Here is a 19129-nt window from a genome sequence, read left to right as displayed (position 1 = left end):
TCATGTCTCTACTATTTATTTCATTCCCCTTACATGTTTTTCCTCTACCTGCTAAATTTTTGTAAGGTGCCCTTGAGACTCTTGAAAGGCGCCCATAAATAAAATTTATTATTATTATATATTATACTATTCAATTTTATCGGTGAGAACAAGATCGTTCCTATATCGTACGGGAAACACTCCTCTTTCTCCATTCTTATCCACTCCGACTGGTGAGTGGAACTATCCAACCAGTACATTATGTTCTTAATATGCACTGCCCAGTAGTAATACGTAAAGTTAGGTAATGATAAACCCCCAACTTCTTTAGGTTTACACAAATGCTTTCATTGAATTCTGTGTGCTCTATAATCCCATATAAAATTAGTGATATTAGAATCTAGTTTTTTGAGAAAATATTTTGGAATATATATTGGGATCGCTTGAAACAAATATATTAATTGTGGTAAGAAAGTCATTTTTATAGCGTTAATTCTACCTATCAATGAGAGCGGGAGCGTTTTCCAAAATGTAATCATAACATTCAGTTTATTTAATAGTGGCATAAAATTGGCGCTAAATAATGTTTAATGATAAACTCGTATCTGACAACCAATGTTGAGATAGAGCAAGTTCCATATCAAACGTGCACCCTAATGGAACACGCAATAATTTAGGGGTGTCAGTTACAGCCAATACATTCCAAGTTGCTGCATCATTGAATCCGCTGACCTTTCAATATATTTTCCATTTCAGAGATTATAGTTGAAATGTTCTTGCTTACCTCAATGACAGCAGCTGGTGCCTGCTCAGTCATGTAGTGAATTGCATCTTGATCTCCTAACCAGTCAGACCCTTTCACTGTGTCGTAAAAGTGCCACCTCCAGTCGTCACTCTCCATGTTACCGAGAGCCGCATTTATTCCACCCTGCAAGAGGAATCATAGTTTCCACCAATTCTTCGAAAGACATTAAAAGCCTTTTGTTATTTTTGATCGCTGAGGAAATCAAACAGTTTCCCATATTAAATAAAATAATCAAATTCTCTGAATCTTTCGCGATGAAGAGTGCAATAACTTTCCTCCACCTTGTGTCACAAATGCCTCTTCACCTCAGAGGCTTATTACGATTATTAGGGCAAAAATATGCAGAAAATTGAGGCGATATTCTCTGTATGCTGTCAACCGATATAAGTGAAAGGAAATAATATGTTAGCGCCTAGCTGAGTGACATCGGTTATATTAAACGTGCAACTTCATTGTTAATACACGAGTGTTCACAGTGACCCTGATAATACTTTTTACTGAAGCATTCCAGCTGAATTATCCATGGAAATTAAGCATATGATTTAGAATCAACATATTCAATTTAACCTCATCACTTCTCAATACTGTACTAAGCATCGTTGATGGCATTTAGATTTACTGTACGAATTTTGAAATAAGAAGTTACACTAGCAAAACCTTTAAAAGAGACGGCATTTCCATCCAGTAGTTTGATCTCCGAACCAAAAGCAAAATTAAAACAATAAACCTTAAAAACAAGATCACCAAATATAATTATTGACTATTAATAACAATTCCTTGTAATTAATTATCCTCTATCTTCCCACTGATAAACAGAATTTAAAAAATGATTGATGTAAAAGAATAAACAGCAGTTTTTGTGTATCTTTTGTGAAGACAGGCAGTATGACTGTAGATCCATGAGAGACTATTCACGGTGGTGATGGGGGGGGAAGGGGTACTGCAGTTGAATTGAAATGTAAGATGCAGCATGGAAACAGGCCATTCAGTCCACACCACTCATCGATCACCCGTTCACACTAATTCTATTTTCTCACTTTCTCATCCACTCCTTAAGCACTAGGGGCACTAAGCCGACAAATCTACACATATTTGGGATGTGGAAGGAAACCGGAGCACCAGGGAGAACGTGCAAACTCTACATAGATAGCACCTGAGGTCGGGATTGAACCCGAGTCTCTGGTGCTGTGAGACAGCAGCTCGACCAGCTGCACCACCGTGTCACCCATGGTAAAGAGTGAGAAAATTAGTTGGTGATAGGGGACAGTATGTAAGGCAGATAAATGCACAACTCAACATGGTGTGGGGAAGATCCAACTGGTTTATATAGATTCAATAACATTGGCAGGATTAAGAATTAAGGGCTTCTGAAAGACTTTGAGAAAAGCAAAATTAAAACAAATAATCACAAGAACATAATTTCTGGACAATTATTTGACCCAGGCAGAACTGGAGCAGAATCACAATCCTCACGTGCGCTCCACAGGTTAATGTGCAAAATAAACAATTTAAGGGAGTCTGAAAACAAAATGTGAAAAGGAAGGCTGTGGGGAATATACTGAATTGAATGCGAGGAAAGATACTGGCTTGGAAAATCACAACATGAATCAGTATAGATGGAGAAAACAGATAGCAAGGGTCAGAAATAACTGTTGGAGTCATGTATGGCCTCCGAGGAACAACTTTACTTCTTGATGTGTAAATCAAGTAGATAGCTTATGCAAAGACAAAGGATGCTATAACAACACAAGACTAAACCGAGTCCCACCAACACCCCTTCTGCACGAGACTTGACAAACATGCCCCGACAAAACTTTATCACCTTTCATAGAAATGCTCCTTGTTATCGCATTACTCAATCACAATGGTTTTTGGAAGAATATTTGTTGGTATGTTTTTTTTAAAATACCACTTGTAAAGCATAGAAAAGACATGAGTATCTTACCTGTGCTGCAACAGTGTGCGATCTGGTTGGAAACAGCTTTGTAACACAGGCAGTATTGAACCCAGCTTCAGATAAACCGAAAGCTGCCCGCAAACCAGCACCGCCTGCTCCAACAACTACTGCATCAAACTCATGATCAACCACAGGATACTGAGTGGAGATCTGCATGTAAGAAAGGCATGTACACACATTTCAGAAATAAAAGAGCAAAGAGATAAATATTACCAACATTGCATAATAACCAAGTATTCAATTATATTGTGATATTTTTTCAAAGCACACAATCTGAAAAGCTTTACATCTGTTTCAGGGTGCAATATCATTACAATCATAATAATAGATTTGCAAACCAGGTCAAATATTTACATTCGAAAGTTAAAGAAAAATAACCGTGAAAGCCGACTGTTACAAAAAATCTAATATTCTGCACAAAAAAGTGTGTTCTCTTTTTCAAGTCCCACTCAATACTGTTAACTTTACACAGCACTTATGCTGTTAAAAAGGCCTAGCATCGTTCAGATTACCAACTGGTATTGCTATACCTGCATCCCAAAAATAAAGCCTCTCATGAATCGATCATATTACAGGAACAATGGAAGTCAATGACACGACAAATCACCACAAATAAACATTATTAAAACTCTAAGGTACACAAAAAAGCTGGAGAAACTCAGCGGGTGCAGCAGCATCTATGGAGCGAAGGAAATAGGCAACGTTTCGGGCCAAAACCCTTCTTCAGACTGATAGGGGGTGGCCTATTATTAAAACTCTCTTGTTCATTTCTAGTTTAGTTTTTTTTAGTTTAGTTTAGAGATACAATGCGGAAACGGCCAGAGTCGACCATCGATCCCCACACATTAACACTATCTTACAGACACTAGGGACAATTTATACATACACCAAGCCAATTAACCCACAAACCTGTACGTCTGGAGTGTGGGAGGAAACCGAAGATCTCGGAGAAAACCCACAAACTCCGTACTGACAGCACCCGTAGTCAGGATCGAACCCGGGTCTCCAGCGCTGCAAGTGCTGTAAGGCAGCAACTCTACCGCTACGTCACTGTGCCACCCAGAACACTCAAATTTGTTGTGTAAATTATGCACATATGTTAGGCTTAATTAAAATTAATGATTATCAATATTAGGCAAACTACAAATTATACATTCGAGCTGAATTATAGATATTATAATAGATTCCTGCTATGAGTAATGTAGACCTCAACTTTCGTGCGATAGTGCAAAACTGATGATAGGCAGTCAGCAGACTATTTTATATAATCTTGACTTTAATTTCCATTATATCACTGTGATAACTAAATATTCTCACGCTTTCTCTAGCTGCTAGCTCCATTCTTAGTCCATTTCAAAACTACTTTCACAAAGATGCAGCTTCTAGGAATGCCCAGATCTTGCCACCCACTTCCTTCAGACGCAAGACTTCGGACCCTAGGTCATAGCCTCAGAATTAAAGGATGTTGCTTTAGGAAGGAGATAAGGAGGAATTTCTTTAGTCAGATGGTGATAAATCTGTGGAATTCATTGCCACAGAAGGCTGTGGAGGCCATTGATGGATATTTTTAAGGCAGAGATAGATAGATAGATTCTTGATTGGTACGGGTGTCAAGGGTTATGTGGAGAAGGCAGGAGAATGAAGTCAGGAGGGAGAGGTAGATCAGCCATGATTGAATGGTGGAGTAGACTTGATGGGCTGAATGGCCTAATTCTACTCCTATCACTCATGAACATGTATGAAGACTGGCCTTGTGCAATGCTACACTGAATATTCTCTTGATATATGGCCCACTGCTTTCTCTGTCACTGTCCAGCTTGTGCCTTAAGAAACCCAAGAAGAAAGTCTAAATTTCATAATTCAAGCTCCCCTATAGATACTTAATTTGATGTACATTCGAGATCTAATTTCTCGACACAATGCCTGAAACCAACATTCTGCGTGCTAACATGACTGCGTGTGATGCTATTATACAGTTGCGGATCCACAATTCTACATTTGCAATGTAACTATTTGTTGAGATATTTTACCTAAGCAAGGTCCTAAGAAAGGACATGTTTCTGAGAATTAAAATTAATTTTTTTAAAAAATTAAATAGAGGCTCATCCTTAAAAAAAAGGTGCCTTAGGAGTCCAAATTTCAAAATTTGGAAAAGATGCACATTTTCATGCAATAGACCCATAAAATTAAGACATTACATTTACACTTCATTAAAAATTAACGTCATGGTATACTGATACCTGTACAATTAATGCAGGAAAAATTGCTGATTATATTAAAAATCAATAGTAGAGCTCACAGGAAGCACTCTGTGGAGTTTTACTTACATCATTTGAAACTTTTGCTGTATTTTTGTTATGCTTCCCATAGGTGGCAAAGTGGAACCTACGAGCTGCAGATCGACTCACACCAGGAATCTATTAAAATAAAGCCGTAATTATAAATGTTTAAACTTACAAGCTTAAAATATAAAGATAAATACAGCAACACTGCAAATACTGTAATACTGTAAATACTGTAACAAAAAATTACTATAACAAAAAATTAATTTACAGAAACAATAATGCATCTGCACAGGTGTCACAATTTGGAGACACATTTTACCAATGCAGCTACTAACTAGTTTCAGTCAGATTAATATCATTTATATCAAAAAAAGCATTGTTCACACAATGTTTACTGTCAGTGTGTAGGAAGAAACTGCAGATGCTGGTTTAAACTGAAGATAAAAAATGTTGGAGTAACTCAGCGGGACAGGCAGCATCTCTGGAGTGAAGGAATGGGTGAAGAACAGACTGAAGAAGGGTCTCAACCCGAAATGTCACCCATTCCTTCTCTCCAGAGATGCTGCCTGTCCCACTGAGTTATTCCAGCCTTTTAGTGTTTATCTAATGTTTAATGTCAATCAAACTTAGAGGTAAGTACTCTGGGGCATTTAATTAAATTTAATGCAAGGAAGTGCAAGGTAAATACAGTGCCCTCCATAATGTTTGGAACACAAAGACCCATCATTTATTTATTTGCCTCTGTACTCCACAATTTGAGATTTGTAATAGAAAAAAAATCACATATGGTTAAAGTGCACATTGTCAGATTTTATTAAAGGGTGTTTTTATACATTTTGGTTTCACCATGTAGAAATTACAGCTGCGTTTATTCATAGTCCCACATTTCAGGGACACATGGCTTCAAAGGCATTTGTAATTGCTCAGGTGTATTGAACTGCCTCCTTAATGCAGGTACAAGAGAGTTCTCAGTACCTAGTCTTTCCTCCAGTCTTTCCATCACCTTTGGAAACTTGTATTGCTGTTTATCAACATGAGGACCAAAGTTGTGCCAATGAAAGTCAAAGGAGCCATTATGAGACTGAGAAAGAAGAATAAAACTGTTAGAGACATCAGCCAAACCTTAGGCTTACCAAAATCAACTGTCTGGAACATCATTAAGAAGAGAGCACTGGTGAGCTTACTGGTCGCAAAGGGACTGGTAGGCCAAGGAAAACCACCACAACTGATGACAGAAGAATTCTCTCTATAATAAAGAAAAATCCCCAAACACCTGTCTGAAAGATCAGAACCACTCAAGAAGAGTCAGGTGTAGAGTTGTCAATGACCACTGTCCGTTGAAGGCAAGGCAAGGCAACTTTATTTATATAGCACATTTCATACACGAGGCAGACTCAAAGTGCTTCACATAAAAACATGTCATACAATAAATGAAATAATAAAATGAAATAAAATAGAAGAACTAAAAGAAAAGAAAAACAAAATTAAAAATGCATTATAAAAAGTGCAAAAGTTAAAAGTGCAATGTAGTTAAGATTTAGCTGAAAGCTAAAGTAAACATAAAAGTTTTCAGTCTTGTTTTAAAAGTGGTCAAAGTTGAGGCAAGTCTTAAATCTTCAGGAAGTTTATTCCAGCTATTTGTTGCATAGTAACTAAATCCTGCTTTCCCATGTTTTGTATTTACTCTGGGAATCACTAGCAGATTGAAGACTTCATGAACAGTAATACAGAGGCTGCAGTGCAAGATGCAAACCACTGGTTAGCTGCAAAAATAGGATGGCCAGGTTACAGTTTGCCAAGAAGTACTTAAAAGTATAACCACAGTTCTGGAAAACGGTCTTATGGACAGATGAGACAAAGATTAATTTATATCAGAGTGATGGCAAGAGCAAAGTATGGAGGAGAGAAGGAACTGCCCAAGATCCTAAGCATACCACCTCATCTGTGAAAAACAGTGATGTGGGTGTTATGGCCTGGGCATGTATGGTTGCTGAAGGTAGTGGCTCACTTATCTTCATTGATGATGCAACTGCTGATGGTAGTAACACAATACATTCTGAAGTATATGGACACATCCTATCTGCACAAGTTCAAACAAATGCTTCAAAACCCATTGGCCGGCGGTTCATTCTACAGCAAGACAATGATCCCAAACATACTGCTAAAGTAACAAAGAAGTTTTTCAAAGCTAAAAAATGGTCAATTCTTGAGTGGCCAAGTCGATCACCCGATCTAAACCCAATTGAGCATGCCTTTTATATGCTGAAGAGAAAACTGAAGGGGACTAGCCCCCAAAGCAAGCATAAGCTAAAGATGGCTGCAATACAGGCCTGGCAGATCATCACCAGAGAAGACATCCAGCAACTGGTGATGTCCATGAATCGCAGAGTTCAAGCACTCATTGCATGCAAAGGATATGCAACAAAATACTAAACATGACTGCTTTCCTTTACGTGACATTGCTGTGTCCCAAACATTATGGTGACCTGAAATCTGGGGACTATGTATAAACACTGCTGTAATTTCTACATGGTGAAACCAAAATGTGTAAAAATGGCCTTTATTAAATCTGACAATGTGCACTTTAACCACATGTGATTTTTTTCTATTACAAATCTCCAATTGTGGAGTACAGAGGCAAATAAAAAAATGATGGATCTTTGTCCCAAACATTATGGAGGTCACTGTAGTTTTATTGAGAGTAGGACCATTGACTTTTACACTGTAGGAAGGCTGTATGGCTTCCTACAAATGCAGCTGGCAGTACCAGGATCAGCTTTGTCCCTATAACCTTTCAACTTGTCTTCTACGTTATCTCTTTTTGCAAGCTTCTATGACATCAGCTTCCACTGGAAATGAAAATAATTTGGCGCAGTGCTCAACAATCGTGTGCATGAATAGCCTTTTGCTCGCTTCCTCACTATGCTTTAAAATACTATTTTAAATCCATGACCCCTGTATCTGAGCCCTTTGTCAGTACTGCCTGTTGTAGTAAATCTTTTCCCCTTCACCTTAAATCTGTGACCTCAGGTCCTCGATTCATCTACTCTGGGCAAGAGACTCTGTGCATCTACCCAATCTATTCCTCTCATGATTATACACCTCAATAAGATCAACATTTCAATAAGATCTCATATCTTACTTGAGCAGCTCACAACACAGTGGAATTAATTTTGATTTCTCTAACTTCAAGTAACTCAACTTCTCTGGTGATGCTCTACCAGGCCTGTATTGCAGCCATCTTTAGCTTATGCTTGTTTTGGGGGCTAGTCCCCTTCAATTTTCTCTTCAGCATATAAAAGGCATGCTCAATTGGGTTCAGATCGGGTGATTGACTTGGCTTTGTTGCTTTAGCAGTATTTTTGGGATCACTGTCTTGCTGTAGAATGAACCGCATTTGTTTGAACTTGTTTTGTTTTTAGGCATTTGTTTGAACTTGAGCAGATAGGATGTGTCTATACACTTCAGAATTAATTATGCTACTACCATAAGCAGTTCTATCATCAATTAAGATAAATGAGCCAGTACCTTCAGCAGCCATACATGCCTAGGCCATAACATCCCCACCACCATGTTTCACAGATGAGGTGGTATGCTTTGGATCTTGGGCAGTTCTTTCTCTCCTCCATACTTTGCTCTATCCATCATTCTGATACAAGTTGATCTTCGTCTCATCTGTCCACAAAATCTTTTTCAAGAACTGTGGTTGCTCTTTTAAGTACTTCCTGGCAAACTGTAACCTGGCCATCCTATTTTTGCGGCTAACCAGTGGTCTTGCAGTGTAGCCTCTGTATTTCTGTTCATGAAGTCTTCTGCGGACAGTGGTCATTGACCAATCCACACCTGACCCCTGAAGAATGTTTCTGATCTGTTGGACAGATGTTTGGGGATTTTTCTTTATTATTGAGATAATTCTTCTGTCCTCAGCTGTGAAGGTCTTCCTTGGCCTGCCAGTTCCATTGCAATTTGTAAGCTCTCTTTCTTCTTAATGATGTTCCAACAGTTGATTTTGGTAAGCCTAAGGTTTAGCTGATGTCTCTAACAGTTTTATTCTTGTTTCTCAGTCTCAGAATGGCTTCTTTGGCTTCCAAAGGTGATGGAAAGATTGGATGCTGAGAGCTCACTTATACCTGCATTAAGAAGGCAATTAAACACACCTGAGCAATTACAAACACCTGTGAAGCCATGTGTCCCAAACATTATGGTGCCCTGAAATGGGGGGGGGGGGGGGGGGGGGGGGGGGGTAAGACTATGGATAATTTCTACATGGTGAAACCAAATGTGTTAAAATCTGACAATGTGCACTTTAACCACATGTGATTTTTTTTCTATTACAAATCTCAAATTGTGGGGTACAGAGGCAAATAAATAAATGATGGATCTTTGTCACAAACATTATGGAGGGCACTGTACACACATTATTACATACTCATACACATGTTGCCAGACTTGCTGTTGTTAACAATTTAACTTTTAATTTCACTTTAGATTTATAATATCTGCAGTTATTTTTATTCCCGCTGTTATATTTATTGCCTATTACCCACGATCTCAGTTGTAACCATGTATACCTACACCTACCAACGTCATTACAAGTAGACGCCATTGTTGCACAAAGCTCTTTAGCCTGATTTCCACCAAGTGGCATTATTCATGCAACTATTGCAACTCAATAACTAATTTCACAGTGGCATAGTTTATGTAACTCCTGACATCAATTTACCAAACTATAACAACCTTGGAGGCAGTAAGCGCTTGCAATAATACAACTGCCACAGCGGCTGATATGTGGCAAGCATATCCCATCATCCGTTGCCAGCAAACTGGGACACCTTCACCAGTCTGACCAGCAAACTGGGACCTCTAGAACTGGAGGTCATAGTCTCAGATTTAAAGGACGTTCCTTTAGGAAGGAGATGAGGAGGAATTTATTTAATCAGAGGGTGGTGAATCTGTGGAATTATTTGCCACAGAAGGATGTGGAAACCAAGTCAATGGGTATTTTTAAGGCACAGATAGATAGATTCCTGATTAGTACGGGTGTCAAGGGGTTATGGGGAGAAGGCAGAAGAATGGGGTTAGGAGGGCGAGATAGATCAGCCATGATTGAATTCCACCAAGTGGCATTGTTCATGCAACTATTGCAACTCAATAACTAATTTCACAGCGGCATAGTTACGTAACTCCTGCCATCAATTTACCAAACTATAACGACCTTGGAGACAGTAAGCGCTTGCAGTAATACAACTGCCACAGCGGCGGGGTAGACTTGATGGGCTGAATGGCCTCATTCTGCTCCCATCACCTGTGACCTTATAACCGGCGAGAGGCGAGTGGACTCACCATGTCCCGCACCGCCACCAAGCAACGAGCCGCCATCTTGAAAACTGCGCGATGTCGTGCGACGGCGCCACGACCAACACTTCGCGCGATGACGTCACCACGCGGGTGACGGCGCCACGACCAACTCTTCGCGCGATGACGTCACCACGCGTGTGACGGCGCCGTTCCGACGTCAGCGGATGGACCGGGTGGTGGAACGCGAGGAAGGTCGCTGCTGCTGCTGCTGCTCCAGGAGACGAGGTGAGTGTCACTGTAACAAAAAAGATATCATATACAGAAACAATAATGCATCGGCACAGGTGTCACAATTTGCAGATACATTTTACCACTACCAGCTGCTAATTCTTTGCAGCCAGTCATTTATATGATAGGTTAATTTGTAGGTTTGTTGTCCCCAGTGTGTCGACCTAAACTAAACATTTTCATTGTTAAATATTCACTCTTATTTTCAAATTATTCAATTTCCTGGCCTCTTTCAGACACTGTAATCTGTAACGACCTTCTAAATCTCTGACATCTGTGCAGTTCTAATTCGAGTTTTCTTGCACCTTTCCAAATGTTTCCAATATATCTTCAGTAACTTGAGTCTTACCTGAACCACTTTCTTTGGCTTATTCTCTCTTTTAAATTAAAATCAAGCTTTTAATTATCTCTCTTAATTCCTCTTTGTTTATGATTAGCATCATTTTTTGTGTGTGATATGTCACGTTAGGGCATCTTACTGTGTTAAATACTTTACGTAAATCCAAACTGCTGTTTGAATAGCATAATACAAGTTAAGATATGGTCTGCAAAGTTTTGAATCATTTTAGATATTTGAAGGATTGAAACTGGGAGTCCTCAAGCACTTGTCATGAAGCAGGATGGATGGGAGTCAGAATAACTAGGTTTATGGAGAAGCCAAAACTGTGGTCAAGCAGGCAGTGTAGTATGCAAACAAGTGAAAAGTTAAAAAAAACGTGCTGAGATGGATAATGTTTTTAACGTTTTATGAAAAGTGGCAGAGCATACAGAACGTATATGTGAAATGACAAGTAAACTCTTCATATGTAGATTTTGTGGCACCAATGATGGTTGCCACGGTGTACGGCTCCTTGCTGTTTTGTCTGTGTTTGTTTGTTTATGTCGTCTAGGAAAATCCCACAAAGATCGCTTTCATGAGAGAGGTACAATACAATACATGCAATACAATACAATACAATTCAATTTATTGTCATAAGGTACTCGTTAACATCAGGTATTCGGTATTAATTATTTCTGCAATAATTTACAGAAACAATAATGCATCTGCACAGGTGTCACAATTTGGAGACACATTTTACCAATTCCAGCTACTAATTCTTTGCAGCCAGATTAATATATATATCAAAAAGAGCATTAGTTCAAACAATGTTCGCTGTCAATGTACAGGAAGGAACTGCAGATACTGGTTTAATCCAAAGATAGACACAAAATGCTGGAGTAACTCAGCGGGACAGGCAGCATCTCTGGAGACAAGGAATGGGTGACGTTTCGGGTCGAGACTCTTCTTCAGACTCAGTATCTGCAATTCCATCCTACTCAACAACTATTGCAATTTAATAACTATCCTCGAAGAGGTTTTAAGATGTTGAATGAGGGCACGTTGACCACTCATTTTACTGAATACCATAAATTTTACTGATTGTATGCCTCGTTGTCACCTTCCCCAGCTAACAATGATTTATTCTACATTGTCCTTGAACAACAGCTATTTTGATCTGTCGTTTTCACACTGTACCCTTCCATACCTCTGTCTCCATCTCTCCTGACTCCTGTGTGAAGAAGGGTCTCGACCCGAAACGTCACCCATTCTTTCTCTCCGGAGAAGCTGCCTATCCCGTTAATTACTCCAGCATGTTGTGTCTACCAAAATCGGTAGTTCCTTCCTTCGCATTCCCATTTAGTTTGCATTGGTGAGGACAAGCGTGGACTGGGCGATTGTTTGCCGAACATTTGCACTTTATTGGCAAGAACTGCTGAGTTTCCCGGTTGCTAGCCATTCCACCGAGCTTTCAGTCCTGGGGCTACTCCACTACCAGGGTGAGGCCACACGCAAACTGAACCGCACCTCGTATTCTGCTTGAGCAGCTGTCAACCTCATTGTATGAACATTCAATGGTCCAATTTCAAGTAATACCTCCCTTACCTCTTCCCTCCAACCCCCAGCAGTGTGCACACACCCCCCACAATCTCCCACGCCCAAAGTCACTCTGCTCCTTTCCTCTCCTCGATAAATATTCTCCCGTCCTCAAATCACCCATTTTCCTTTTATGCCCCCTTCCCCCTCCCTGCTTTCAAGGATCAAGTGAGAATGAGGAACTGAGATAATTATAGTTGAATAGCACAGATAAAGGCCTGTTTTTTATTATTTCAATAGTATGGAAAATGCTGGAATCCATAACTGAAAGATATAACAGCACAACTTAAAAAGTGGCGCAGCAGTAGAGTTGCTGTCTTACTGTGCTAGAGACACGGGTTCAATCCTGACTAGGGATGCTGTCTTTTCAGCGCTCTCTACAGCTGTCTTTACAGCCTGACTCCAGTCTGCAAAGACTGGACCCTTGCCCACGACTCCTCCCCAATCACCATTTCACACCCACAGCCTGAATCCTCCCCAATCACCACTTCACACCCACAGCCTGATTCAAGTTTCTCAAGTTTGCGGATGACACAACCCTGATTGGACTGATCCAAGATGGGGAGGAATCTGCCTACAGACAGGAAGTGACACAGCTGGCGTCCTGGTGCCATCGCAACAACCTGGAGATAAGTGCTCTTAAGACAGTGGAATTGATTGTAGACTTTAGGAGAGCTCCCCTTCCCTCCCCCCCACTTACCATCAACAACACCACAGTCACATCTATGGAGTTATTTAAGTTCCTTGGAACCATCATCTCCAGGGACCTTAAATGGGGGGCCAACATCGACTCCACAGTCAAAAAGCCCCAACAGAGGTTTTACTTCCTGTGGCAGCTGAGGAAGCACAATCTGTCACTGGCAATGATGGTCCAGTTTTATACTGCCATCATAGAGTCTGTCCTCACCTTCTCCATCATGGTCTGGTTTGGCTCTGCCACCAAGTACGACACCTGGAGGCTGCAGCGCATCATTCAGTCAGCCGAGAAGGTTATTGGCTGCAACCTTCCCCCCCCCATTGACGAACTGTACACTGCGAGGGGCAGGAAGCGAGCTGGCAAGATCATCTCTGACCACTCTCACCCTGGCCACAAACTCTTTGACGCACTTCCCTCTGGAAGGCGACTTCGGACTGTCAAAGCTGCCACAGCCAGACATAGAAACAGCTTTTTTTCCACGAGCAATAGCTCTACTCAACAGCCAAAAGTCTGTAGCCTCCTTTTCCTCTGGTATTTTATTTCATTCTTTACATGTTTAAATTATAAAGTTTTATTTTTAATTGTCTACTGTATATCGTGTTGTTACTTGCGAGCAAAGTGCCAAGGCAAATTTCTTGTATGTATACATATTTGGCTAATAAAATGTATTCAATTCAATTCGATATATTGCCATAAACAAGGAGCCCTCTAGATTGCATGTTATTGTTGACAATATGCTGTTTATTTTGACCTAGGCAGGCAATATTAAAAGCAATTAGTCCGTTGGCTTCTTCAAAATGAAACTTGTGAACATGTTCATTGTTTGCTCTGGTTTCCTCCCACACTCCAAAGATGTACAGGTTTGTAGGTTAATTGGCTTCCATAAATTGTCCCTAGTGTGTAGAATAGTGCTAGTGTACGGGGTGATCACTGGTTGGTTTCCATGTTGTATCTGTAAAGTCTTAAGCCAAAACGTGAAGCATACCACTGACTAGGGAGTCACATGGAATGCTCAGTTTTATTTTAAATATCCTTTTACAACACTGTGAAGATATTTTAATATAAGCCACCGCATTTCTATATGTTCATCATTTCTAGAGAAACATTTACGATTTTGTTTCCTGCTCTGGAATTCAGATACCCACAGCCTGCAACTCCATGAACAATCTAAATGAACCAAGGGAGAATTGGAATATCTTGCCCAATCACAGGGATGGCGAAGGTGATGGAAGCAAATGGAATTATGCTCTACTGGTTCCTTTGTTGGGACTTGCTGCATTCCGTAAGTGTTGTGAATTTGCATTCATGTTGGTTTAGTTTAGGGATACAGTGCAGAAACAGGCCCTTCGGCCCGCCGAGTCCGCGCCAACCAGCGATCCCCACACAGTAACACTATCCTACACACACTAGGACAATCTTTACATTTGTACCAAGCCAATTAACCTACAAACCTAAGATAGACGAAAAATGCTGGAGTAACACAGCAGCATCTCTGGAGAGAAGGAATGGGTGACATTTTGGGTCAAGACCCTTCTTCAGACTGGTTAGGGATAAGGGAAACAGGAGATATAGACGATGAGGTAGAGAGATAAAGAACAATGAAAGATGCAAAAAAGTAACGATGATAAAGGAAACAGGCCATTGTCAGCTGTTGAAACGAGTGAAAACGAGTGGCTAGTGTGACTTGAGTGGGTGAGGGATAGAGTGAGAGGGAATGCTGGGGCTACCTGAAGTGAGAGAAATCGATATTCATACCACTGGGCTATTAGCTGCCCAAGCAAAATATAAGATGCTGTTCCTCCAATTTGCGTATAGCCTCACTCTGACAATGGGCGAGACCTAGGACAGAAAGGGCTGTGTGAGAATTGGAAGGAGAATTAAAGTGTTTAGCAACCGGGAGATCAGGTAGGTTCAAGCTGAGCGAAGGTGTTCCGCGAATCGATCGCCCACTCAACATTTGCTCTCGCCGATGTATAACAGTCCACATCTTGAACAACGGATACAGTAGATGGGGTTGGAGGGGTGCAAGTGAACCTCTGCCTAACCTGAAAGGACTGTTGGGGTCCCTGGACTGTGTCGAGGGAGGAGTTATAGGGACAGGTGTTGCATCTCCTGCAGTTGCAGGGAAAGGTACCTGGGGCAGAGGTGGTTTGGCTGGGAGTTAACCAGGAAGTTGCAGAGGAAACGGTCTCTGTGGAAGGCGGAAAGGGGTGGAGATGGGAAGATGTGACTAGTGGTGGGATTCCGTTGGAGGTGGCGACTATTTCAGAAGATGATGTGTTAACCTACAAACCTTTGGAAGCTGAAACTCTGAGAGAAAACCCGTGCAAGTCACGGGGGGAACGTACAAACTCTGTACAGACAGCACCCGTAGTCAGGATAAAACCCAGGTCTCCCGGCTCGTTGCTCATTTCTGGGCGTACCATTTATTTCATGTTGTGAAACCATATAGGTGTGTTTTGATGCCGTTTTTAAAGAAAACGTTACTATGTAGGATTTAACTTTTAGACTCTTGGGCCAGTGGTCTTTTTTAAAACAAAATTTCAACTTCCTTCAATTCATAAACCCCACTAATTTAATTGTAGTTAAGTAACAAATTTAAAAGTTATATTTAACCTCTTGAATGAAATTAATACATTTTAAGTGAACAGATTTCCTTTTAAAGATTTTTTAATAAACCTGGAATAAAAGCTGATTTCATCTTGTTTACAAGGATGGATCTGGTCCAGAGAATCACAAAAAGAAATTGAACAGGAACGATCTGCATGTAAGAATACGATAGAAGCCACAGAGAAAGAGCTGAAACTGAAATACCAAGATGTAATTATTCAGAATCGGAAATCGCTCGCACGTTGTGAGCTGGAGCAGGAGAAGCTCAAAAGCAAAGTCCAAAGTTATCATGAAGCGCTTTCAGCACAAAGCCGTCACCTAGTTGAAGAACGCCGGCAACTGGAACAAGAACGTAAAGTACTAGAGGAGAAAAAACATACCGTGCAAAATTCAGGAGCAGCAGGGGCTTTGTATCAGGATCTGATGGAGAAGGAAGGACTGTGGGAAACTCAAGCCAGAGCACTCATAAAAACATATGAAAACTCCTTAGTCAAGAGGCAAAATCTTTTCTGCAGTTACTTTATTCCAAGGCAAGAAAGACTTGATTGGGAGAGGACAATGCGTAGCCAAGCTGCTGCAAATCCAATTGCTAAAGAATTGGGCATTGAAAGAGGTTTGAGAGATATCTTTGACCATGAAACGCATTGTGCAAACGTACAAAATAATGACCCTAGAAAAAATGGTAGGTTATTATGGATATATATTTCATTATGGGAACTTCGAGCTGAGCTGCAAAAATTCAAAAAAGTAGGCAAAACCTTATTAGTAAAGCCAGTTAATTAGAACACGGGTCATTTATTACAACAATAAGAGGTAGACATTTTCTGAGAAATCACTCGAGTATGAAGACAAATTAATATCTCTTGTTATTGTTGATCCACAAAACAATGCAGCAAGCCGTGTTGAAGCGATGTGCTGTGAGTACTAGTTCATTGTAAACTGCGAAAAGTTCACCATTGGCCACATAAAACAATTGCAATCTTACCCCGTAAAAATGTTCAATAGACTGAATTACGCCATGGAATTGCTGAATTTGCACTAAATTCATAAAATAATCCCACCACTGCAATTTGGAGCTGATAACTCCCATTTGAAGGACAATGATTAAGAATGTGACTTCTGATCCAGATCTGAAACTGAATATTAGATGCCCTGAGTGAAAACGAATAGATTTGTGGTTTCACCAGTTTCTTATGGTCAATTTCCTCTGCGTTAAGCTTGCTTATTTAGGCTTTGAATCTTATTTTTAACTTCAGACTTAAATCTAGTATCAAGTTCAATCATTTAACATTTTTTGTTTGACTCAGTTTGTTAATGAGACTCATTACTCAACTATGATTCAAAAAGATAAACCAAGTTATTTAATCAAAAACCCATCATTAACCATGATTGGATACATTGCCGTTATTAAAAGTTGTGGGACCTTCATGGGGAAAATGTGTATTTGCTTAGAGCCCACAGTATGCACATTAATACCAAATGGTCTCCCTAACACATTTCTGACCATTGCAAAATTCATTTGAACATTGGAAGCCTACAAACAGCTGAAAGATATCTGGGTTACAATGATTGAGTAATTTGCAAGATGATATGATAAGTTTCACATTCATGGAAATGGAATGTGGTTTTTCCACACAAGGGATGTGCCTTTGTGTAAATTTATACCAACAGACTAACATACAGGGACTGATTATTCTGACGGCGAATTATATATCATGCAACATTTAAAGTTTTAGAATTTTAACTTGCCCTTTTATCATCTGCTGTTCTTGTCGTATTTTTGAAAGTAGCTTCATTATTATTGATCGTGATGAATTAGACATCTGGAGGTACTCTGTAGTTTTCACATTGTCATTGATTCACTGTTAATGTCTGAATGATTGATGTGACAATTCCCAACAATAACTGGATTACCATGTGCTGTTTAACTCTCTTCATTTCAAGCAATTTTCTCTTTTTGTTTCCTTAATGAATACTTAAAGCAACTAAATCCACCACCTTTATTATTTGCCGCGACTTTGTCCTTTCCTTCCAATGGTTAAGGAGTTGAACATTTGGACCTTTGAACCTTTGAAACATATGATTATTAAGGGTTTGGACACGCTAGAGGCAGGAAACATGTTCCCGATGTTGGGGGAGCTCAGAACCAGGGGCCACTGGAATAAGGGGTAAGCCATTTAGAACAGAGATGAGGAAACACTTATTCACACAGAGAGTTGTGAGTCTGTGGAATCCTCTGCCTCAGAGGGCAGTGGAGGCCGGTTCTCTGGATAATTTCAAGAGAGCTAGATAGGGCTCTTAAAGATAGCGGAGTCAGGGGATATGAGGAGAAGGCAGGAACGGGATACTGATTGGGAATGATCAGCCACGATCACATTGAATGGCGGTGCTGGCCCATTCTAGCACCTATTGTCAGCCCTCCCACTCTGAAAAATCTGCAAAGACACCAGTGACATTTCTGTGTTGATATCCGTGTACATTTTCAGCAACTTATGGTGCAAATATCCCTGTGATTTTAAAAGTTGTGAAGAAAGAGAGCAATTTGTAATGTACTTCTTGAAATGCTTCCTTCCAAAAATACGCCTTGGATGAATACGCCTTGCTGCATATCTATTGTCCTATTCACTAGCATGGCAGATGTATACACAATTAAACCATCTGAAATCCTCCACACCCATGAAGGAATCACCAAGGACAATGGGAATTGCATATATCATCCATAAATGACACCTTTTAAAATATTTAAATCAAATTAACTTGCTATTTCATTTTTAAATGCAAAGGCTTTTGAGTATGTCCGCACGTCACAATTCCTTGAAACATGTTGGATGAATAATTGAGCTTAACAGGAATGGCAATCATAGTGGAAAGATTGCACCTTGCAGGTTGAGAGATTGTATTCATTGTAGTGCTCGTTAATGTTCACTTTATATGAAATTCTTTATAACATATTTTCCCCAGCAAGGCAGGAGAGTTGTCTGGTAGAAAAATAAATATTCACAATTTCAGCAATATGGGTAAACAGATCAAAATGCAACCAATAAGTGTGATTAGTGCCAATATATTTCAACCCTCCTTGGTCAATTTGTTGTTTGAATTCCTGCCAATTGCTCAGTGATTCACATTAAAAACAGAAGTATAAGATGCTCATGAAGAATAAATTTGACCCGATAACCAAAAGTCACTGTTCGGTTCAAAATTTGGAATATTTGATTATTTTGTAAAAAGTAATTATGCTGTGTTTAAGAATGGCCTATATAAGGAAATGGAAAATCGTGGTTAAGGAATTTTGGTT

The 19129-nt window shown here is 39.9% G+C and overlaps 2 protein-coding genes across 3 annotated transcripts in view; one reads left to right on the top strand and one right to left on the bottom strand.

The window, feature by feature from the left end:
• sdha (succinate dehydrogenase complex flavoprotein subunit A) overlaps positions 1–19129 on the bottom strand; it is a 64006-nt gene that overhangs the window by 39074 nt on the left and 5803 nt on the right. The window contains exons 1-4 of one of the 2 annotated variants that reach the window (XM_033019172.1): positions 10370–10614; positions 5069–5158; positions 2730–2891; positions 764–907 (exon numbers count right to left, since the gene is read on the bottom strand). In XM_033019172.1, the coding sequence (XP_032875063.1) occupies positions 764–907; positions 2730–2891; positions 5069–5158; positions 10370–10405 (432 nt within the window). In that variant the 5' untranslated portion in view covers positions 10406–10614. Of the gene's footprint in view, positions 1–763; positions 908–2729; positions 2892–5068; positions 5159–10369; positions 10615–19129 lie in introns of those variants that run through there. The other variant, XM_033019171.1, reaches the window with a different exon arrangement.
• On the top strand, positions 14362–17842 carry LOC116971960 (coiled-coil domain-containing protein 127-like). The gene is made up of 2 exons (XM_033019175.1): positions 14362–14506; positions 15938–17842. The coding sequence occupies exons 1-2, from the start codon at positions 14383–14385 to the stop codon at positions 16615–16617; spliced, it is 804 nt and encodes a 267-aa protein (XP_032875066.1). The 5' UTR covers positions 14362–14382; the 3' UTR covers positions 16618–17842.

Source organism: Amblyraja radiata, chromosome 4 (genome assembly GCF_010909765.2).
Source record: "Amblyraja radiata isolate CabotCenter1 chromosome 4, sAmbRad1.1.pri, whole genome shotgun sequence".
Lineage (NCBI taxonomy): Eukaryota > Metazoa > Chordata > Chondrichthyes > Rajiformes > Rajidae > Amblyraja > Amblyraja radiata.
Note: the sequence above shows the minus strand (reverse complement) of the source record. Positions and strands in the feature narration are given on the sequence as shown.